A 21,825-nucleotide genomic window follows, 5' to 3' on the forward strand; every position below is an offset into this window, starting at 1 on the left:
TGCCTGTAGTCCCAGTTACTTGGGAGGCTGAGACAGGAGATTTGCTTGAACCTGGGAGACAGGTTGCAGTGAGCCGAGATCTCACTAGTGCACTCCAGCCTGGCAACAGAGTGACACTCCTTCTCAAAAAAAAAAAAAAAAAAAAGTGTATATATATATTCAAAATTATGGGCGTCATCTCAAATATAAAATGTATATCTTTTATGGGCTTGTTTAGCTATTTGGCCCTCCCATCCCCAACCCCCTAAACTCCTTTTTGCTTACCCCAGCCTGGGCCTATTCTGGAAAAACTAGGTCCTTCTTGCTGAGACCTCCAGCAGGCCCAGGTCTGGGAGATCCCCGTTGTATACATTATCTCCTCTCCATTCCCATGACTACCACTTGGGTCCGTGTTCTCCCAACATCACTCCAATTATTATAACAGTCACTGATTATGGGTTGGGCTCCTTACCTCTGGCATCTCTATCATCTCCCCTCCCCATCCTGCTTATCACTACCAGATTAAATTTTGCCCTGCCTCCTCAGCTGGCAGGATTCAATTCAAACAGCTCTACAACCCAGCCCCATTATGCTTACCCAGCTTCATGGCCACAACTTGAATTTCTCTTCTTGTCTCTCTGGTCTCTGTGCCCCCAATATGACAAACACATCCTGCCAGTGCTTGATGTTTCCACTGACTGAAATGTCTCCTCCTCAGCTCCTTTGTCTGCAACCAAATCCCATTCTTCAATGTAAGGCCTAGCAAAGGCTTACTTCCTTTGTGAAGTCATTAAGCCCACTCTGATCTCTCTTCTGTGTCCATTCTGTTCTTTCCTTTGTTCTTCCTTTAAAAAACATTTATTAGGGACAAGTTTTGAGTGTCAGACCCTGTGGACACAAAGAAAAAGCTTGGGTTCCTGCCTTCAAGGGGCTCACAGTTGAGTAGGGAAGACAGACATGTAAATGAAGAACAATAATAGACTGTGCTGAGTACTGGAATGGAAGTGCAACAGGAACTCAGAAGAGGTCATTGCTGGAGGGGCCACCTCTGGAAAGGCTTCACCAAGGAAGTATAATTGGAGCTCTGTCTTCCTGTTCAAATAAGAGCTGCAGAGAGGGTGCTATCGAGCAGTACATAATCACTTAATTACATATTGGTTTGTATTCTTCTTTGATTGTTTAGTATGCTTGTCTTGACTTCTCGATGAGGCTAATCAGCTCAAGAGCAGGGACAGGCCTGACACTCTCTGTTCTCCTAGAGCCTAACAGTGGCCCTGGACAAACACTGTGTGTTCAGAAAAGGCTTGCTGACTTGAAGTAGATAAATAATCCAGGCTTCTCTGGGAAAGCTGCCTGGAGGAACCGCAGCCCCCACTATAAGAGTCCCCCAGCTCATCCCTAGCAAGGCACCCACATCTGAATCCCCTATCAGAGGCCACCTCCTCCTGCCATAGCGGGGAGACTTCACCAACATACACTTGTTCATGCTGCCCCAGATGTCTTTATTGAGGCCTCTCATTTGACCCAAATACATTAACAAGTGATTGCTGAGATACAGTCCCAAACACAGTATCCTCCCTTCCTTCTGGCCAGAGACAGGACAGTCAGAAAGATACAGGATTAGAGAGAGTGGGGGAAAGCTGTGCATAGATGGAGGGAACAGAACAGAGATGGGGCCCATATATATGGCTAGAGGAGAATCACAAGAAAGAGTATGGACAGTGATGGAAGAGACACATAATAGATACAAGTAAGTTATGGGATAAGAAACAGAAGTCAGATAAGAGAGAACTGGGCTGGTGTCTAGTGAATAGTAGCTCATTTCCTCATCAAATGAGGGGGATCAGGGTCTCAGCACCCAACGTATAGACTCCAGTTAGCTCTATGGCGGAGAATAACCTAGTCTCCCTGGAGGAACTCAGGGAAGGACAAGGGAAGGCAGGAGAGAGTATGAAAAGACCAGTGGGGTTGAAAGATGGTTGCCATAGCAACTAGTCATCATCATCGTCGTCATCTTCATCATCATCCTCTGTGTTGATCTCGCCCTCCAGCACATCTTCCAGCCAGTCCTCCAGCTCCTCAGCAGAAGGCAGGTCCTCCTCATCGTCCATTTCCATCCATACGCTATCCGCCTAGGAGATGGCACAGGCAGGGGATGGAAGCTAAGTCTGACCCAGGTCTTGGGATCTGTGCTCCCACTCACTGTACTCTGTACATCCTTCGCTACATCCTCAGTCCCTTCCTTTCATCTGCCAGTGGCCAGAGAATCTGTCCTGGTGAAGGTGTGGGTTAGAATAGTGACAGGTGAGAGTGGGAAGAAAAGTTGGATTGGCAAATAGACCTTCTCTCTTCAATCTGTCTTCTATGCTCTTGCCACACTGAACTTCCCTATCATGCCTTTGGTGCAAAACCACTGGCAGCTCTTCATGGCCTATAAGAATAAAGTTAGCAACTCTTCAGCATTCAGGACGTTTCTTTCTTTCTTTCTTTTCTAAAAGAGACAGGGTCTCACTCTATTGCCCAGGCTCAAGTGCAGAGGTGCAGTCATGGCTCACTGCAGCCTTGAACACCTGGGCTCAAGTGATTCTCCTGCCTTGGCCTCCCAAAATGCTCGGATTACAGGCCTGAGCCACCACCCCAGCCCCAGGGCTTTTCATAACCTGCTTTTCAAGTACCATTCTCAGTGACCTCTAGACTCTCAACAATAAAGATCTACCTGCCTTTTCCGGGAACCTGATATTCATTTTCCTGTTTTTAACTTTTGATCTTGCTTTTCCTTCAGTTTGGAACTGACTTCCCTGAATCATCACTTGTTGAAATCGTATACACTGTATAATCTCCATTTTGAATGTCACTTTTTCTTAAACTTTTCTCTGATTCTGTCAAGCAGAAATCAATGTGACTCCTGTGTCTTATTGTATTTGTATCATTATTTTAAAGTTTATCAGATCTGGCCTTGTAGTTAATGGAATACTTGCCTCTCCAATTAGTCTGAGAATTCTATGAAAGTAGAGACTGTGGCTCATTCAGTTCAACTTAGCAGTTTTGAAGCACCTACTGTGTGTGCATGAGAAGACTTCTGCCCTGAACAAGCTCAAAAATCTACCAGAAGAGACAGACATAATACATAAATAGCCATTTAAATGTCATGTTCTCAATGGCTAATGAGCCCTGGGTATGCCAGGGAGGGAATGATTCTAAATGGGAGATCTGGAAAGACTTCACAGAGGAGAAAGGATTTGAACTGGGCCTTGAAGGATGAGCCACTGAGTCCAACATGTGAGACAGGGCCACATTCAGATCCTAAGTCTCCCCCTCCATCCAGCCACTAGACTGGGCATGTCTGTGTCTTGTGAGAAGGGCCCAACTCCTAGTTAGCAGAGAGGAGGAGAGCTAGCTATGCTGGGAAGTAGAGTCGGGGGTCCACCAGGGATGAGGACAGGAAACTCACATCAGTAACATTGACGACTCCTATTTGTGGGGCTGACAAGTCGATGTCAAACGTCTTCTCCCAGTATGGGACCAGCTGTAGAGAGATCCAAATATGGCAACTTAATGGATGCTAGGAGCACAGGGATCCAGGAGGATAAGTGCGAGGGTCAGCCCAGGGATGGAGATGGGACAACATGAACTGGCAGTGGATGGGGACAGGTCCAGCTGTGAGGGCATCAAGGCAATGGGTAGAACTAAACAGCAAAAAAGGAGAAATCCTAAAGGGAGAGCATCAGGAGGGTCAGCCGGGCACACTGGCCCCTCTTTTCTGAGGAAAACTGGATAGGAAACCCTGTTCTGATCCTGGATCAGATCCTTGTGTTCAAGGTCAAGTCACCTCTCTCTGGCCCTCCGATCTTACATTTCTGAAATAAGGCAAGTATACCTGGTAAGTGCCAATGCTTCTCACGTTTCTCTTCGTTCTTTCAGCTACTCATTCAACAATGAGTGCTAGGTGTTAGGAATGTAGCTGAGAACAAAATCATCTCCTGAAACATGGAATCTCTGTGCTATGATTCTATGATGGAGTGTGTATAGCCATATGCAAGGGTATTGTGCCTCAAAACACTGGTTTTCTTTAGGAGTCAGCCCTAGTACCTGAGCTACCCGTCCAGCTTCTGCTCTGGGAATCGTGTGTGATGTCCCGTCCTGTTTCCCCTTGCTCAGGATGCCCTCCATGCCAACAGTGCCCTTAAGCATGCAACACACATACCCTCCCAGGGCCCCGCAGCTAGGAGTTGGGGATAGGAACCCTGAAACAAAGCCCTCACTAACAAGATGCCACAGTCCAAGTCCCTGCCTTAGGATAGCAGTGCCTGAGCTGCGCCTCTTACCAGGGGGAAGTCATCAGGGTCAATCCAGATGATGCTAAGATCTGGGTTTTCAGTGTTATCTTGGGCCACAGCCTTGAGAGTCTCTAAGAACTCGAAACCATCTTGGAGGGAACACAAGTGCAAGGTGTGAGGTGTATGAAGAGGAAAGGGACCCAGATGAAACAGGAGTGCAGAGCTACCTCCCTGCTCCCCGAGCTTCACATGTCTAGCCCTAGGCTGTTTGCAAACTCCCAGGAAAACCTCCGAGTGTCCAACCCAGTATTCCTCCCTCACCAGGATCAGCTTCCTCTGCGAAGGCCACAATGTGGATTCCATCCATATCATCCTCCTGTCGGGGGGTAAGAAGGAGAACAGGGTTTTGGAGAAGACCTTACTATACTCCCTGAAGTTGGGGAGCCCAGAACAGATCTTAGATGTTCATTGAACCTCAATTTTGTGGAAGTCCAGCTTCGGGACCAGATATATTCTTTTGTTTTCTGGTTTTTGTTTTTTGTTTTTTGTTTTTTTGAGACGGAGTTTCACTCTGTTGACCAAGCTAGAGTGCAATGGCACGATCTCGGCTCACTGCCACCTCTGCCTCCCAGGTTCAAGCGATTCTCCTGCCTCAGCCTCCAGAGTAGCTGGGATTACAGGCATGCACCACCACACCTGGCTAATTTTGTATTTTTAGTAGAGACGGAGTTTCACCATGCTGGTCAGGCTAGTCTCGAACTCCTGACCTCAGATGATCCGCCTCCCTCGGTCTCCCAAAGTGCGGGGATTATAGGTGTGAGCCACTGCACCTGGCCAGATATATTCTTGTGATGGTGACCTTTTTCCAAGTGACACGCCTTTCAGCTCCAAAGCCCCACACTTCCTCTGATAATCCCTTTATCCCCAGGCTTGAGGCTCCTCCCTTGTCATCTTCAGTTATGTCTGTCTCCCACTTCCTCACACATTCTTCAGCGTAGAAATCCTTCAACTGCTGCTAGTGCAATGTTTTTTCTACAAATGGGCCTGAGGAGCAGCAGGGTGGGATTTTGCTAGGACTTGAGTCTTCTAGCACTGCTTCCCTGAGGGCCTGACCCTGGCCGGGGGCACTCACCCAGGTCTCATACATACTCTCTGGCTTCAGTTTCCTCAGGGTTGATCTAGAAGAGACAGACAGAGTGTCATTACTCAGGGGGTTAGAAGTACACCCCCTCCAGAGGGTCCCGTAGCAGAGGCTGCCTCTAGGTCAGGCCCAGGGCACAGACAGCTTGTAGCCTAGAACAAAGCCATCTGGCAAGGCCTCAACTCTGGGCACCAGGCCCAGCTCACTGCACGGTTAAAGCGTTGGGAGAGGGGAGGGTGGGCAAAGGGACTGGAAGAGAGACTCTGGGGAGAAAGGCAAGAACTAGACATCAGTGTATTCATTAATGTATTCATTCATTCACTCAGTCACTATGATTGAGTGCCCGATATGTTCTAAGCACTGTGCTGGGTGCTGCGTACAGTTGAACCAGGCAAGCATGTTCCTGCCTTGATGAAGGGAGCCAGTAGTATGGGAGAGAGTAAGTACTGTTTATACTGGTGATTGGATATTTCCAGCTGTGGACTTCTATGAAGGAAGGGAATTATGTGTGAGTGCCAGGCAGGGTTATTCAACCTCAGCACTATTGCCATTTGGAGCCAGATCATTATTCGAAGTAGGGGGCTGTCCTGTGCACTGTAGAATGTTTAGCAGTATCCCTGGCCTCTATCCGCTAAATACTAGTAGCACTCCGCACAACCAAAAATGTGTCTAGACATTGCCAAACATCCTTCGGAGGGCAAAAACCTATGCCCACCTTGCCACTCCTTCCTACCTTTTAGAGAACCATTGGTTTAGGGTATATTGTATTAGAAAGAACACGGGGCCGGGTGCAGTGGCTCATGCCTGTAATCCCAGCACTTTGGGAGACCAAGGCAGGCGGGTCACTTGAGGTCAGGAGTTTGAGACCAGCCTGGCCAGCATGGTGAAACCTCATCTCTGCTAAAAAATACAAAAATTAGCCAGGTGTGGTGACGTGCCTGTAATTCCAGTTATTTGAGAGGCTGAGGCAGGAGAATCGCTTGAACCTGAGAGGCAGAGGCTGCCAGCGAGCCAAGATGGTGCCACTGCACTCCAGCCTAGGGGATAGAGTAAGACTCGGTCTTGGAAAAACAAAAAACAAAAAACAAAAAACACATGGGACACATCAGGGTTAAAATCCCAGCTCTGACACTTATTACCTGTAGAACCTTTCACTGAGGTTAAAAGGGCTTAATATAATCATAGAGATGGAAAGCACCTTGCAGTTCCTGGCCGGCCACAGGCAGTCAACACTCATTTGTTGGCAGAATTATTTAAGTCTCAATCAACCTCACACTGAATTATACACATGTATGAAGGACCTTCTCTGTGTAGGGCTCAGGGCTAAGTACTGGGATGTAAAATATTGTGCAAAATTATCAGTGTATCAGCGAGCACTGGTGCCCAAAGTGTATTCATCTCCAGGCAAGACTGGCTTCCCGGTTGGCTAAGCTTTCCCCAGCCCATCTCACACCGTGTGTTCTCGCCCAAGGAGGAGCCGACCCCGCTCAGAGGGTTGCTCTTGGTCCCCACCTCCTGTGCTCCTCCACGAAGTTGACAATCTCCTCTTCACTATTGGGTTTGTCTGGGATGGTCACAGGCTCTTCCATGAAGGCTTCGTAGAAATCAATCTCATTCAACTTCAGGGTCAGCTTCTTTGCCACCTTTGGGAGAGGGAGTAGGAGGGGAGTGGAGCAGGAGACACAGGGTCATGTTGAGAAGCAGTATTACGGGGGAACAAATATTAGGAAGGGAGTCAGAAAGCTGGGATCCTTGTCACTGCCACTGTGACACTTGACAAGTGTCTTAACTTCTCTGGGGTTGGGTTTAACATGAGACGGGTTTTAGATCATCTAAAGCCCTTCTTCAGCTCTAAATCTATGGAGTGGAAGGAGCCAGGGTGGGGTAGGGAGTGCCAGTGCGTAGGAAGGGACTAGGTCAGCCATCGATTCTGGGAGAGGAAGGTGGAGGACAGCTTCGGGACATGAGGGAGAACCAATACAGCTGCGGGGAGGAGAACCTTGCTGTCGAAGGTGGCGAAGAAGGGGATGTAGGGATGAAACTCCTCAGCTGCATCCTCGAAGGCTTTGTAATCTGTGGGGGGAATGCAGAGTCGGTCTCTGGGGAAACCAGGGTCTGCCAGGGAATCATCCCCCACTACCGTACCCAGTTCTTTGCAGGCGGGGTTCATTTTGAGACCCACCCCCTCTAGTTCTTTGAGAGTGAGGGGAAGGTGGGATACTGGAGGTGCTTGTCTGGGAACTCCCAGAGTACAGGGGGTTCAGGTGCTTGTCTGGGAACCCCCAGAGTACAGGGAGGTCAGAGCTGTTGATGGTGCCGACCACAGCCAGAGGAAGAGGTGGGAAGTGCGGAGGTAGAAGCTGAGACACTGGGTGACATGGGGAGGTGGGAGGATGGGTGAGATGGGGATCCAGGGAGGGGTACAGTGGAGTCTGAGGGTTACCCACGCTCTGAGTCTTTGCTCTTGAAGTAGCCAATGAGTTTGATCTCATCCTCAATATTCTCAAATGCCTGCAGCTCTCGTTCACCTTCAATCAATTCCACAGGGTCCTCTAGGACCTGAAAGAGGAGGACATTGCAGGTAGAGGGTTTCTATCCTTGAGTAGAACCAGAAAGGGACCTAGGGAAAAGAAGGCTGGGGAATTGGAGGAGAGGGCTAGATGTTGACTGTGTGTGTGTGTATGTGTGTGTAGGGGGTTGTGTGTGCGTGTGTATTGTGTGCAATGTGTGCAGAGTGTGTGGTGTGCATGTGTGGTGTGTGTGTGTGCATGTGATATATATGCGTGGTGGGTGTGTGGTATGTATATGATCTGTGTGTGATGTGTGTGGATGGTATGTGTGTGGTGTGCATATGGTGCATATGCGTACTGTGTGCTATGTAGGTGATGTGTGGTCTACTGTGTGCATGTGTGGCACGTGTGTGATGTGTGTGAATGTGTGTGGTGTGTGCATGTGTGTAGTGTGTGTGCATGTGTGGTGTGCATGTATATGTGTGCATGTGGTGTGTGTTCGCGTGTATGGTGTGTGTGCATGTGATATATCTGGTGGGTGTGTGGTATGTATATGATGTGTGTGTGGTGTGTGTAGTGTGTGTGGTGTGCATGTGGTGCATGTGTGTAGTGTGTGGTATGTAGGTGATGTGTGGCCTATTGTGTGCATGTGCATCTATGTGTGTGGTGTGTATGCAGGTGGTGTGTGTGCGTGTGGTGTGTGTGCGTGTGGTGTATGTGTGTGCGTGTGGTGTGTGTGTGCAGTGTCAGGTTGGGGTTGGTAGGGACTAGGGGGCAGGCAGTGGAGTTTTCAAGCAAAGCCGTCAGATCCAGGGGAGTCCTTACATCAAGCAGAAACTCCACGATGGTGTCAGCAGAAAACTCGCCATCGTACTCAATGACTTCATCTCCCTTGAATACATACACGCTGTCCACTTCAGTTAGGCCTAGGGAGTGAGCCAGGGCGAGTGAGCCATGATCCCAGGCTTCCCACAGAACCAAGGTCCAAATCCTGGGCCACAGCCCATATGATAATCACCGGGGCCCCACATGCTCCACCACATGGGTCCGCTGCCCCACCCACCTCCTCTGACCCGGAGGCGGACAGGCCTGATGTCTCTGCAGCTGGATTTAGCCCAGGGGGCTAGCCTGGCCCCAGGGCTCTCTAGGGAGGAGCTGGGGGATCAGGTAGGGTGAGGGGAGGCAAGAGAGAGGTGTAGATTCTAGCAGTATTTCTCCCTTCTCTGACTGCCACGACCAGGAGTTGAGTATTCATGCCACCCCCTGTGAGGACTCTAGTAGCTGGTTCCCAGTCAAGCTCTTTAATTGCTATTACTGACCAGATGACTTCATTATTACTAACCACCCCTCCCCCATCCATGTCCAGAATCCCGTCTCAAGCCTGTGCTGCCCCCTGGTGGCTCGCTGCTGTAACAACCATGGCTCTGTAGGGGAGGGGGTGGAAGCGGAGTTTGCAGAGGTCTGGCCAGCCCAGCCTGTATTCCTTCGCTCCAGCACCTACCATGTTTTTTAGGTAAGTATAAAGAAGGCCTCCCCCACCTCCTTCTGGGATTTGAGCATGGAACTTGATAAGGAATAGAGAGCCAGAGTCTCCCAGCCATAACCCTCCCAAGCTCATATTTTCTCACCCCTTCTTTCAGAATAGATATAAATCTGAGAGATTTCCAAGCCCCTCAGATCCCAAGGTCTGTCTGACAGGTCCTCCGCCTTAAGCCTCCCTTGGTCTCAATGCCACCTTCCCCTCCCCTCCCCTGCCCTCTCTTACCCAGTTTCTTGGCCACAGCCGCATCCTTCTCAGAGTCTACCAGCCCGAAGCCAACACCCTTGTCTTCTAGGACTTGGGCTGCTAACTGGAGGGAAGGATTATGATGAAAATTAGCCCCTAGAATTTTTATTATACCCTATTCTCCCTCTCATGCTTTCAAGTTGGGTCAGTAGAGGTGCAGGAGATATAAGAGTTGACCTTGACCCTTTGCTGAGATCCAGAATATCTCCCAGATTCCCTACAGTCACACAGTTCTGTTTTTGGCTCAACTTAGTTCATGAATATTGATTGCTCATTTGCAATGTGCTTATTATGTTGGACTTGAAGACACTGCACTCAATACTTCCTAGTGCCTGAGAGGTGCTGAAAAGTCTGGCTTCAGAGTGACTGAGGGCCCCTTCCCTCCTTCAGGGTTGAGCCCTGCATTCCATCTTGGTCAAGTCACACCTGGAGGTCCCTGTACCTGGTCAAGGGCCAAGCTCAGTGTGGGGTTGATCTTGGAAGTCCCTGAGATTCTTCAGAGTGACTCCCAATGGGAAGAATTTTGGAGGGTGGGAGGGTAGTGGTGGGTCTGGTCATGTTGCTGAGGAGTGGGGAAGGCCAGAGAGCTGAGAGAAGAGGTCACCATTTGTCACCCCCCCAGAGGGAGAGAGACTGACAACAACTGGACAGTTCTCCCCATCAGGGCCCAACTTTCCCCTTCCACACTCTACTTCAGCCTGTCCTTAGGCTGTGGACAGTCGCTCCTGGAGGTCCCTGCCGCCGTAAGTCTTCCAGCTTAGAGTTCAACCCTGATTCTCTCTGTTGTGGGCACAGCTTGCAGCTCTACCCCCACTCAGCACAGACTCAGGCACTGTGATTCTCAGAGGGGCGGGGAAGGGAGGCGGTTGGCAGGTGGATGGCCAGGGATACTGAGCAGTCAGGATAAAAATACTCAGCTCATTAATCAGGTGGCAGGTTCTAGCACCCAGCAGGGGTGTACAAAATGAGAGCCTGTGGTTCTGGTGTCTCACCCTGAAATGCTCCAAGCTCTGGACAAGCTGAGTCCTATCTGCATGCCAAGCCAGAGAAGGGGCCACAGGAGCTTGGACAAGAAAACTCACACATCCCAGCTCCTAAAGGGGTGTGTACGACCACATAGCCCCGTTATTCCCAAATATAGGTTTTTTATTTTCTTTTCTTATGGTAACTCCTTTCTCCTTTGGGCCTGAAGTCATTTTGGAGGTGAGAAGGCTCTTCCCACAAAGAGAAGATTGGGGAAGGCATTCTGACACCTCCCGCAACCAAAAGAAATTTTCCAGTGAAGGCGTCCGGCTCATCCAATGGAGACAAATGGGAAATTAGGGAGGGGGAAGGAAGAGAGAGGGGACTGTGAGTCCAGTGGGAGGCATGATCTCTAGAAGATATTTAAACATGGCATGCAAGTATCATAACATTTACATTTACACTCAATTTGGATTTCTTTGGGGTGCAGCCCCTGAAGTATATGGAGAGATGTGTTCTGGCTAAGTGGATGGGTTGGGTAGGGGAGTGCAATATACACTGCTGTTCTCCCCTGGCCCTCCAAGTACCTCCCTTTTCTCCCCCGCACTGTCCTAGCGAAACCTAAGTCAAATACTACCAGCCTCCTACAGCAGGGAGGGGAGTTCTTCCTGCAGCACCCCCACTAAAGAATTACCTAACGATGATAGTACTTTGGGGTTCCTGAGACTCTGCTTCTCATTTGACTAAAGCCACATGCCACTTGCGTCCTGTTGGTTAAGACAAGGGTCCTACCATACTGCCCCTCACCCCCAGATCCCATCCTCAAAGAGCTGGGATGTAGGATAGGGGATTTCAGAGAGGGGTCAGGCATGCTTTGCAGGCCTGCAGTGCCCCCAACTCACCTCCAGGATCAGCTCCTCCATCTCAAATTGTCTTTGTGAGGCCTTGTCATCCTCGGGAGGTTCATGGTAGAGGAGTGCCAGCACCTCATACTTCTTGAACACATTCTTGTAGTTCTTTGCATTGACATTGATCACACGGTCCACACCATCGTACTCAGGGAAGTCCAGCCCTTCCTCCCCCTGTACCCCTGACTTGGGTGTTCCTAGCACCAGCAGCAGCAGCAGTGCCAGCCGCAGGCCCGGCGCAGCTCTGGGCCCCATCCTGCCTGTAGCACTCATGGAGGCAGTGGGATCTGGGTTGGCTCTCCTGGTCCAGAAGAGGTTAGCTGGGGTAGGGAGGGGCCCCTGGGTCCCAGATTCTGAGTTAGGGGCTCAAGTGGGAGGGGGGATTGGGGAATGGCCCAGAGCAGTGGACAGAGGACACTGCTGAGTCCTGGAGAAACTGCCGACAGAGCCAAGGGAAAAAGGGTCAGGAGAAGGAATAGGAACAGGGGGCGGGGAGGGAACCGGAGCTGCCCCCTTAAATTGGCACCCCTCAGTCCCCACCTGGTCCTGTCTAAATATGTCTCCATGGTTGGCAGGAGAGACGGATAACCTTCTGAGGCCAGGACAGCTCCATGTGGGCCGAAATCCTCCCACCTCCTACACTTCTACCCCAGGCTCCCAGGGGCTCCTTCCCTCCCCCTCCTCTGGTGTCCAGGGCACCTCAGCCCTGGTCCCCATGCTGGCCTAAGACCTCATCGCCATATTAAGAAAGGAAAAGGAGAGATGCCGGAGCTAAAAATAAGACCAGATGAGTCGGAGGTAAATGAAGCTGGGGCTGGGGGAGGGGAGGAATAAGGGTAATTAGGGAGTGCCGAGGGTAGGGCAAGGGTAATTAGAAGTTAAATGCAGTGGAGAGGAGGAGCTAACGGGGTCAGAGGCTAAACTGATAATATAGGGTAAAAGGGGGCACATGTGGTGTTGGCTGTATGTCCTCAAGCCTGGGAATCTTCTGTAGGTGAAGTCTGATTCTGATTCTTTGATCCTATGCAGGAGAGTGGGGCAATGAAAGTGCAAGCCAGGCTGCAGGAAAGAGACCCCCCTCCACTTTCTTTTAAAGAATCAGGACCAAGGATGAGGTCATTCTCTGAATAAAAGATGGAACCGCGTCCAAGACTGGCGACCTGGCTCAGCTCCAGCCAGTTTCCTTTGCTTCACTCAGCACTCCTAACTTGGGAATGCAGGGAAGGACAGGACTGACTCGGATCCTGTCCTGTAGAGATGTGGGTTTGGGGTTTCTCTGCCCATACAGCCCACAGTGAGAAGGGGACTGTCATTTGGTTGCCACCTGTGTGTGCACTCCTTACCCTGATCCTATGGGACTCAGTTTTCTGGGGCACAGTGGGAAGGGAGGTTTTCCCAGGCTGCCTGCTTCCAAGGAGAGTGAATAGCTACTATTTATTCCCACGTCTTTGACGAGACAAAGAGGATCAGTTACTGACACTAGGGCAAAAAAAATTAACATTAGATAAGCATGAAGAGGTGAACCCTGTGCCCTGAACCAAGACTGATGATTAATTCTGTGCACCCGAGATCCGAAGCAGAGTTGGGCAGGTAGGGGCTTAAACTTCTGGATCCAGCTTGGGGGTGAGGACAGAGTAGTGAGTTTAACTCTGGATACGTAGGAAGGAAGGATCCTCTTCATGGCCCTCCAGGGTTCTTACTATGCACAGGTAAACTGAGGCATGAGGGAGACCATAGATGGTCAGATCAAAGTCACATGCTGCCACCGCACCCTGAGGTATCTCTGATTCTAGAGAGAGAGTGCTGTTTTTTTGTTTTTGTTTTTGCATCCAGGGAGGGGCATGTAATTATGTTAGCAGAATAACTTTTCCACATGTCTGCGCAGTGGACCTTACACAGCTAAACAAGAAGGCCACAGAAAATCTCAAAAGCATGGCAGGAGTGAGGCCAAGAGGGACAGCTGTCACTGTAGTAGGAGAGGTCGGAGCTAGCCTAAGCACAGCACGTTGGAGCTGAAGAGACCTCAGAAGCCCATCTCCTGGTCTCCCTGAAGAGTGACTAATGTGGGAAAGCACCATGGCCAGAGGAAGACAGCCAGGTGAGATGGGGAGGCCTGGCCAGAAGCAGATGACCTAGGTGATGTCCAGCCCCGATTTCTCACTTCTGCATTCCAGGGGAGGAGGGAGACACTGGGAGAGAGATGCTGGAACATAAAACTTGTTCCATCTTGAATCTGACCTTTTGTACCCCCAAGAGTGTGAGATGGGACTCTGATGGCGAGTCTGCTCCATCTCCTGGTCCTTTCCTATAGCTACCGGACATTGCCATCCATCCCATTCCCTCTCGTTGCCCTCTCTGGCTCCAGTCCCACCCTTCCCCTTTCCAGTGCCCGTCCCCGCTGCTTTCCCTCTTGATACTTCACTCTCTCTACTTTCTACTCAGTCTCCTTCCCTTCAGGCCCTTGGACTTGAGAAGCCTCAACCACTGGTATCAAATGACCGTGAGTAGGGGCCTCTGTATTTTTAACCCACCAGACACCTGAAGCTCCTGCTTCTGAAACCTGAGGAGCTGGCCCCTCTGTGCTCCCGCTTCCCACCTCACTCACATATACCCTGGCCCATTGATCTTCCAGGGTCTGGTTCAGCCATGTCAGCAACTGGGGAAGGACCCCAGGCTGATATAGCATTGTCCCTAGGAGACCTTGTGTTGGAAGAGGGAGAAGAGGGAGAGAGACCTCTGAGGAGGGGCCTGATGTAGGGAAAATGGCAGGCAATACTCATGGTGGCCTTCTCCTTGCTAGCCCATCGCCTCTCATCCTCCAGACCCACCCCGGGTCCTTCCCCATCACTAGCCTATTTTTTTTGTTGTTGTTATTTTGTTTGCTTTGTTTTGTTTTTGTGTATTTTTGACCCAGCCCTCACTGAAAGACTAGTCTGAAAGTGATTAAGAGCACACGTTCTGAAAACTGACAGACCTTGGTTTCTTCTTGGATAATGTGGAGTGGGTGGTAGGGAAATATTTATGTGACTTACTTGATGGTGTATATAAAGCCCTCGTCCCAGTGTTAGGCGTAGTATGCTGACTCCTAGTACATGTGTTTTGTTTTGGATAATAACTGATGACTTTCCCCTGGCTTTCTTTAGCATTTCTCTTCCACCCTGTATACATTTGGGCACAGCCAATGGTCTACTCTGAAAGAGGCCTGAGAATGAACCGACCCGCATGGCACGGTGGAGGGGCTCACAGAGCAAAAGTGAATGAGCGGGTGAAGGGGAAGGAAGAAATGCTGAGATGAAGGGGGGCAGGAGAGAAAGGCCCCCCATGACTTTTCACTCATCTGAGAAGGCACCTGGGCCCAGGCACAGAGGCCAGGCTCTTGGGAAAACCCATCACCCCATGCAGAGCGCGGGTGGCTGCTTTACCTATGGTAAAGGCCACAGGGACTCAGAAAGTCTTGTTATAGCCTCTATCTCAAGGTTACACCAGAGAAAACAGGCTGAGGGTCAGAATGGGGTTGAGGAGTCCTGATGACAGAGGGCAGGGACCACCAGTATGCCTGGAGTCTGTCCCTCCTACCTGTCCCTTTCTCAGATGAGGGACACCACTCAGCACATGACCGTTCCCAAGTCATTTAACCTCTCCCGACTTCAGGCTTTTCACTGATGCAGTCTGATCTCTTCTAGCACCACAGCACTGTGGTCTGCAAGCTGGTCTCACAAACTGCAAGGTGTGGTCGGATGAGTCCACCCCACCCACCCCGTGTGGATGCTGTGGACCCTCTCCTATGTGTGGCTCAGCTGCTCCTCTCTCCCCGACCTTCCATTTCTCTGATCTCAGCTGGAGTTTTGAGGCAACCATTTGCCCTGTCCTTGCTGTCCAGTGGCTCGGAGAGTGACTTTAAAGGGCAAGGATGCTTGATACTGATCCTATCCCAGCCTTGACTCTGGTCCTTAAAACACTTCCCCAGCCTGGTCATCATGAAGACCTGTGGAGGGAGCTTCACAGTAATCCCCACTCCCCTAGTATCAGATTTGACACATCCAGCTGGTGAGGGCTTTTCCGGACATTTACTGTCTAGACTGGCTACGGGATTCAGCAGGACCATGCCCCTCCCTGCAGGGCTCCAGCTAGATGCAGGCTGGGCTTCCCTTCAGCCCACCTCATGCTCTGCCTGTGATGCCCTCAAGCCAGCCCAGGATTTCCCATCTTTCTCATCCAAGATAATTCATCCTAGTGTCTCAAATGTTGTGTCAAACTTATAATCTCTGGCCCCACCCCAGCTCTCACGACACCCCTGTGTCACAGGAAGCTCTTCCTCTGCTGAGTTTAGTAGTACGTCTCCCTCTCCACCCAGCCTGTGGAAGAGAAGAGGCCAGTGTGAACTGGAAGAAGGGAGGAGAGGCATCCAGGGGAGACAGGCAGAAGGGAAAGCAGGGACAAGGTTGGAGGTGGGAGGTCTGGAACACAGGGCACTGAGGGTCAGATGGAGCAGGGGGGTGCAGCCAAGGGGTGGAGAGGTCTGAGTTCCAGGCGCAGTCAAGGCTGGCAGCGAGGAGGGGAGAAAGTCAGTGGTGGGTCTGGAGGGACTAGGTGGGATGGCGGAGCTAGTCATGGGGCTGGTGACCACTCAGTCAGAGCGGCGCCCAGGGGAGCCTCACCACCCGGGTGCTGACGGATGAGGAGTTTTCTGATTTCATCATAGATGAAGATGAGAATACTGTAGGGAATGGCACAGAGCCACCAGGTTATCCTGTAGAGAGCAAGAGCCAATCAGCATGGCAGGAGAGACAGATGCTAGAGGACAGGTGCAGAGAGTAATGCACAGGAATTGCATGTTTCATTGCTTGTGTCTACTGTGTGCCTGGGACTGTGCTGGGGACAGTGCAGTTGAGTAAAATCTGGTTGATCCTTCCTTTTATTTTGAGACAGAGTCTCGTTCTGTTGCCCAGGCCAGAGTACAGTGGAGCAACCTCGGCTAGTGAGGCAACCTCTGCCTCCCTGATTTGAGTGATTCTCATGCCTCGGCCTCCTGAGTAGCTGAGATTACAGGTGCGCACCGCCACTCCCAGCTAATTTTTTGCATTTTTTTTTTTTTGAGACAGTCTCACTCTGTCACTGAGGGTGGAGTGCAGTGGCGTGATCTCAGCTTACTGCAAACTCCACCTCCCAGATTCAAGCGATTCTCCTGCCTCAGCCTCCCGAGTAGCTGGGACCACAGGCATGCACCACCACTCCCAGCTAACTTTTGTATTTTTAGTAGAGATGGGGTTTTACTGTGTTGATCAAGATGGTCTCGAACTCCTGACCTTGTGATCCGCCTGCTTCGGCCTCCCAAGTGCTAGGATTATAGGTGTGAGCCACCGTGCCTGGACAATTTTTTGTATTTTTAGTAGAGACTACATTTTTTGTATTTTCGCCACATTGCCCAGGCTGGTCTTGAACTTTTGAACTCAGGCAATCCGCCCTCCTCAGCCTCCCAAAGTGCTAGGATTATAGGCATGAACCATCGTGCCCGGCCTGAGACCTACCTTTGAGGAGGTCAAAGCCTGTGGGATTAGCGATTGGGAGTGGAGAAGAGAGGCATGAGACAGAAATATAAAGAGCCAGTGATAGCCGGGCGTGATGGCTCACACTTGTAGTCCCAGCACTTTGGGAGGCCGAGGCAGGCGGATCATGAGGTCAGGAGTTTGAGACCATCCTGACCAATATGATGAGACCCCGTCTCTACTAAAAATACAAAAATTAGCTGGGTGTGGTGGCATGTGCCTGTAATCCCAGCTACTCAGGAGGCAGGAGAATTGCTTGAACTTGGGAAGTGGAGGTTGCAGTGAGCGGAGATCGCACCACGGTGCTCCAGCCTGGGCGACAGAGCGAGACCGACTTCCTCGGAAAAAAAAAAAAAAGGCCAATGATAATATAATATGATAAATGTCATATTAGAGATACATGCAATGTTCACAAGATTCTCTGCCAACATTTGTGGAGCCACTGAGGGAGACCCGTGTGCTCTCTGCATACTCTAGGGCTTGTGCCCACAAAGGGGAGGTTGTCTGAGCAGGAGGGGTCTATCTGCGACATCTAGTGTGGGGATACTTTGTCAGCGAGTATACTGATGCTTCTGTATTACAAAGATGGGGACATTGTTTTCTTCCTCAACCTCTTTTTATAAATAGACCAGGAAGATGGATTCTGGGGAGGGGCTGAATCAGGACAGCAGTTGTTCCCTTGGATGACAGAAGAAATGGCCTAGACCAGCACTGTCCAATAGAAATATAATGTGAGCCACATGTAAAATTTAATATTTTCTAGTAGCCACATTAACATAAGTAAAATGAAACAGATGAAATTAATTTTAATAATATTTTTATTTAACCCAATATATCAAAAACATTATCATTTAAATATGTAATCAATATAAACATTATTTATTTTAATTACATTTAATGTGTTTTATAGAGACAGGGACTTGCTGTGTCCTCCAGGCTGGAGTGCAGTGGCACAATCATAACTCGCTGCAGGCTGGAACTCCTGGGCTCAAGCCATCTTACTGCCTCAGCCTCCTGAGTAACTGGGACCGTCGGTGTGCACTGCTGCACCTGGCTAAGTCTTAAATTTTTTTGTTGAGACAATGTCTCACTTTGTGTACAGTCTGGTCTTGAACTCCTGGCCTTAAGCGATCACCCCCACCTTGGCCTCCCAAAGTGCTGGGATTGGAGCCACTACACCCCCGCCTCAATATTAGCATTATCAAGGTCGGGTGCGGTGGCTCATGCCTGTAATCCCAGCACTTTGGGAGGCCAAGGTGGGTGGATCATGAGGTCAGGAGTTTAAGACCAGCCTGACCAACATGATTAAACTAAAAACACAAAAATTAGCTGGGCGTGGTGATGCGTGCCTGTAATCCCAGCTACTCAGGAGGCTGAGGCAGGAGAATTGCCTGAACCAGGGAAGTGGAGGTTGCAGTGAGCTGAGATTGTGCTACTGCACTCCAGCCTGGGCAACTGAGTAAGACTCCATCTCAAAAAAAAAAAAAAAAAAAAAAAAGGAATTTAAAAAAAAAAAAAGGCATTATCAATAAGATACTTTACATTCTTCTTCTCATCCTAAGTCTTGGAAATTCAGTGAATATTTTTCACTGACAGAATGTCTGAACTCAGATATAAAATTTCAACAGTTGAAGGGGAATATGGTCCAACCAAAATAATGAAGTTGTAATATAGAAAAATATTTCACATTGCTTTAGTTTTTGACTTTAATTAAAATTGAATAAAATTACAAATTTACTTCCCCAGTCTCACTAGTCTCATATATCGAAAGCACAGTAGTCGTATATGGATATACCGTATTGGACAGTACAGGCCTGGGCCATGGCTCATTCCACAGGCACACAAATATAAATATTTCTACACAAATAGCCACCCCACCCCTTCATTCAACAAACAATTGTTTTATATACTGTGTGTCTGTGTTAGGTATTGGGGAAATAAAAATGACAACATGTTGGTCTCGTGTAGCTCTCGAACTCAGGGGAATCAGAGAAAAGAGGGTGAACACACACACACAGAATACAGAATCGCAATATTAGGTGCTAAGTTTTATGGTTAAGGTGTACACAGAGTATTTGAAAGCACAGATAATACTCAACTGCATTTGTTATTATGTCTATAATGGCATTAATAGCAACAAGAATAAAGCTACTAGTAACAAGGCGTCCACCATGACCCAAGCATGCTTGGTGCTTTGTGCCCATTTCTACGTGTAAATCTCACAACACTCTGCAAGGTCCATCCCTGGAGTATATTATTGAGACTTTGCAGGTGTAGCTGAGGCTCAGAGTGGTTCCATACTTGTCCAAGGTCACAGAATAATACATAGTAGAGTTGAGACTTCCACCTGGGATTGTCAGTGTCTGAGGCCAGTGCCAACGTCTCCTATTAAACATTAATTGAGTGCCTACATTGTATAAAGCATCGTGTAAAACACTACAAGGGATGGAAAGGTGAGCAGAGTACGGACATACACAGAAATGTGTTGGAAGAAGGACAGGTGTGGTGGCTCATGCCTGTAATCCCAGCACTTTGGGAGGCAGAGGCGGGTGGATCACCTGAGGCTGGGAGTTCGAGACCGGCCTGGCCAACATGGTGAAACCCCGTCTCTACTAAAAATACAAAAAATTAGCTGGGCATGGTGGTGGGTGCCTGTAATCCCAGCTACTCAGGAGGCTGAGGCAGGAGAATCACTTGAACCAGGGAGGTGGAGGTTGCAGTGAACCGAGAATGTGCCATTTCACTCTAGCCTGGGCAATAAGAGCAAAACTCTGTCTCAAAAAAAAAAAAAAATGTGTTGGAAGAATACATACTACATCTTTAATTGAGGCTACCTATGCAAGTTGGGTTGGGTAATGGGGATGGGAGTGGAATGGAACATTTGCTTTTTTCTCTGTACATTTTAAATATAAATTTTCCACATCAAGCATATACTAATGTTAATGCAAAGCAAAACAAAGCAAAAACCTGGAGTTGAACAAGAGAAGGCACCAGACAATAAGAATTTCAGTAGGCATGATCACATACATATACATTAAAACATATTTGCATAAGTACAACAGAATTAGCTAAGCATAGATTAGGCTATTTTTATGGTTACTTCAGCTCCAAGCAATATGTATCCTTGGACAACTACAGCACACATCATCAGGAAAAAGATTTCGTTCTGTTAAACACTGGTAAGTCTGCTAAATTTGTGTGTCTAGTGGGTTGTGATCATTTGGCACAGTCTCTAATATCTCCCTAAATAAGATCCACTTATCAGAGCACAGATGACTCTCCTTGTACCACTGAGTGTACATGTAGCTCCATGTATCCAGGCAGCTCCTGGCTCATTACAATCCTAGTGAAACACACCCTTCCTCTACATGCTCCCCCATTCCTGGACATCCCCTGCTTGCATCCCTTCCCTTACTCACTTGAGTGGGTACATTCGCAGGGCCACGTCCATGCCTGGAGTGTAGGACAGAAATGCAGCCAAGAGTGTCTCCTCCAGGATCCCAAATATTAGGACTTTGTTTCTGGGTAGAAACATTCATGGGTGTGACAGTGAGGGAGAGGAAAAGACAGGGGGAAATGGTATGTTCTGGTGTGTAGGGCTTGGGAGAGTGTTGGGGCTGTTTTGTGGGATGTTCACCTCATGCCCTGCTGGAAAGCTGAGCTGCGGCGAGTCTTGGAGATGATGAGATCCGCCCACTGCACAACCACGATGGTGACAAAAAAGGCCGTTTGGCACGTGAACTCCACAACTTTTCGTTGCTCATAGGTCTGGAGAGGGCAGGGAGGAGGAGACAGTGTCAGAAGGGGATTCTGTACACCCTAAAGCTTCTTCCCTCTCCCACCTTCCAGGACCCCGGGGCTGAGTCAGGTCCTCATATTTTTTTTTTTTTTTTTGAGACGAAGTATCACTTTTGTTGCCCAGGCTGGAGTGCAATGGTGTGGTCTTTGCTTACTGCAACTTCTGCCTCCCCGGTTCAAGCAATTATCCTGCCTCAGCCTCCTGAATAGCTGGGACTACAGGCACCTGCCACCACACCCGGCTAATTTTGTGTATTTTTAGTAGAGACGGGGTTTCACCATGTTGGCCAGACTGGTCTCGAACTCCTGACCTCAGGCGATTTGACTGCCTTTGCCTCCCAAAGTTCTGGGATTACAGGTGTGAGCCACCACGCCCAGCCAGGCCCTCACTCTTTAGACCCCCACAGCACTTCACAGATGTCTCTGTTTTAGCGCTTTTCATATTGTATTATGATTTGTTTGTGCTTTCCTTGCCTGACTGAGAGCTTCTCAAGAAAAACTACTTGCCTTATTTAGCTCTATGTCCTCTCCCTGTGCTTAGTTCAGTGGATGGCATGTAGCATGGCTCAATAAATATGGATTGAGCTAATAAGAAGGGGTAAGAGAAGAAGGTAGAGTTAGAGAGGAAGGCAGGGCTGGGCATGGTGACTCACGCCTGTAATCCCAGCACTTTGGGAGGCTGAGGCAGGTGGATCACGAGGTCAGGAGATCAAGACCATCCTGGCCAACATGGTGAAACCCTGTCTGTACTGAAAAATACAAAAAATTAGCTGGACGTGGTGGTGGGTGCCTGTAGTCCCAGCTGCTTGGGAGGCCGAGGTGAGAGAATGGCGTGAACCTGGGAGGCGCCACTGCACTCCAGTCTGGGCAACAGAGTGAGACTCTGTCTCAAAAAAAAAAAAAAAAAAAAAAAGCAA

General features: G+C 49.3%; 2 protein-coding genes across 3 annotated transcripts in view; both read right to left on the reverse strand.

Moving 5' to 3' along the window:
• Positions 1-1,457: 1,457 nt before the first annotated feature.
• Positions 1,458-12,394, reverse strand: CASQ1 (calsequestrin 1). The gene is made up of 11 exons (XM_017864857.1): positions 11,559-12,394; positions 9,673-9,757; positions 8,733-8,833; positions 7,845-7,956; positions 7,397-7,470; positions 6,910-7,040; positions 5,389-5,434; positions 4,578-4,632; positions 4,305-4,405; positions 3,431-3,505; positions 1,458-2,111 (listed from the first exon to the last, which is right to left on the reverse strand). Exons 1-11 carry the CDS (start codon positions 11,835-11,837, stop codon positions 1,971-1,973), a joined length of 1,200 nt encoding a protein of 399 aa, XP_017720346.1. The 5' UTR covers positions 11,838-12,394; the 3' UTR covers positions 1,458-1,970.
• Positions 12,395-15,612: 3,218 nt separating this feature from the next.
• Positions 15,613-21,825, reverse strand: part of ATP1A4 (ATPase Na+/K+ transporting subunit alpha 4) — a 34,954-nt gene continuing 28,741 nt past the window's right edge. Inside the window, exons 19-22 of one of the 2 annotated variants that reach the window (XM_017864856.1) lie at positions 20,748-20,878; positions 20,530-20,631; positions 16,223-16,314; positions 15,613-15,919 (exon numbers count right to left, since the gene is read on the reverse strand). In XM_017864856.1, the coding sequence (XP_017720345.1) occupies positions 15,891-15,919; positions 16,223-16,314; positions 20,530-20,631; positions 20,748-20,878 (354 nt within the window). In that variant the 3' untranslated portion in view covers positions 15,613-15,890. Of the gene's footprint in view, positions 15,920-16,222; positions 16,315-19,159; positions 19,496-20,529; positions 20,632-20,747; positions 20,879-21,825 lie in introns of those variants that run through there. The other variant, XM_017864855.1, reaches the window with a different exon arrangement.

The sequence above is a fragment of the Rhinopithecus bieti genome, unplaced genomic scaffold, assembly GCF_001698545.2.
Source record: "Rhinopithecus bieti isolate Rb0 unplaced genomic scaffold, ASM169854v2 scaffold_77291, whole genome shotgun sequence".
Taxonomy (NCBI): Eukaryota; Metazoa; Chordata; class Mammalia; order Primates; family Cercopithecidae; genus Rhinopithecus; species Rhinopithecus bieti.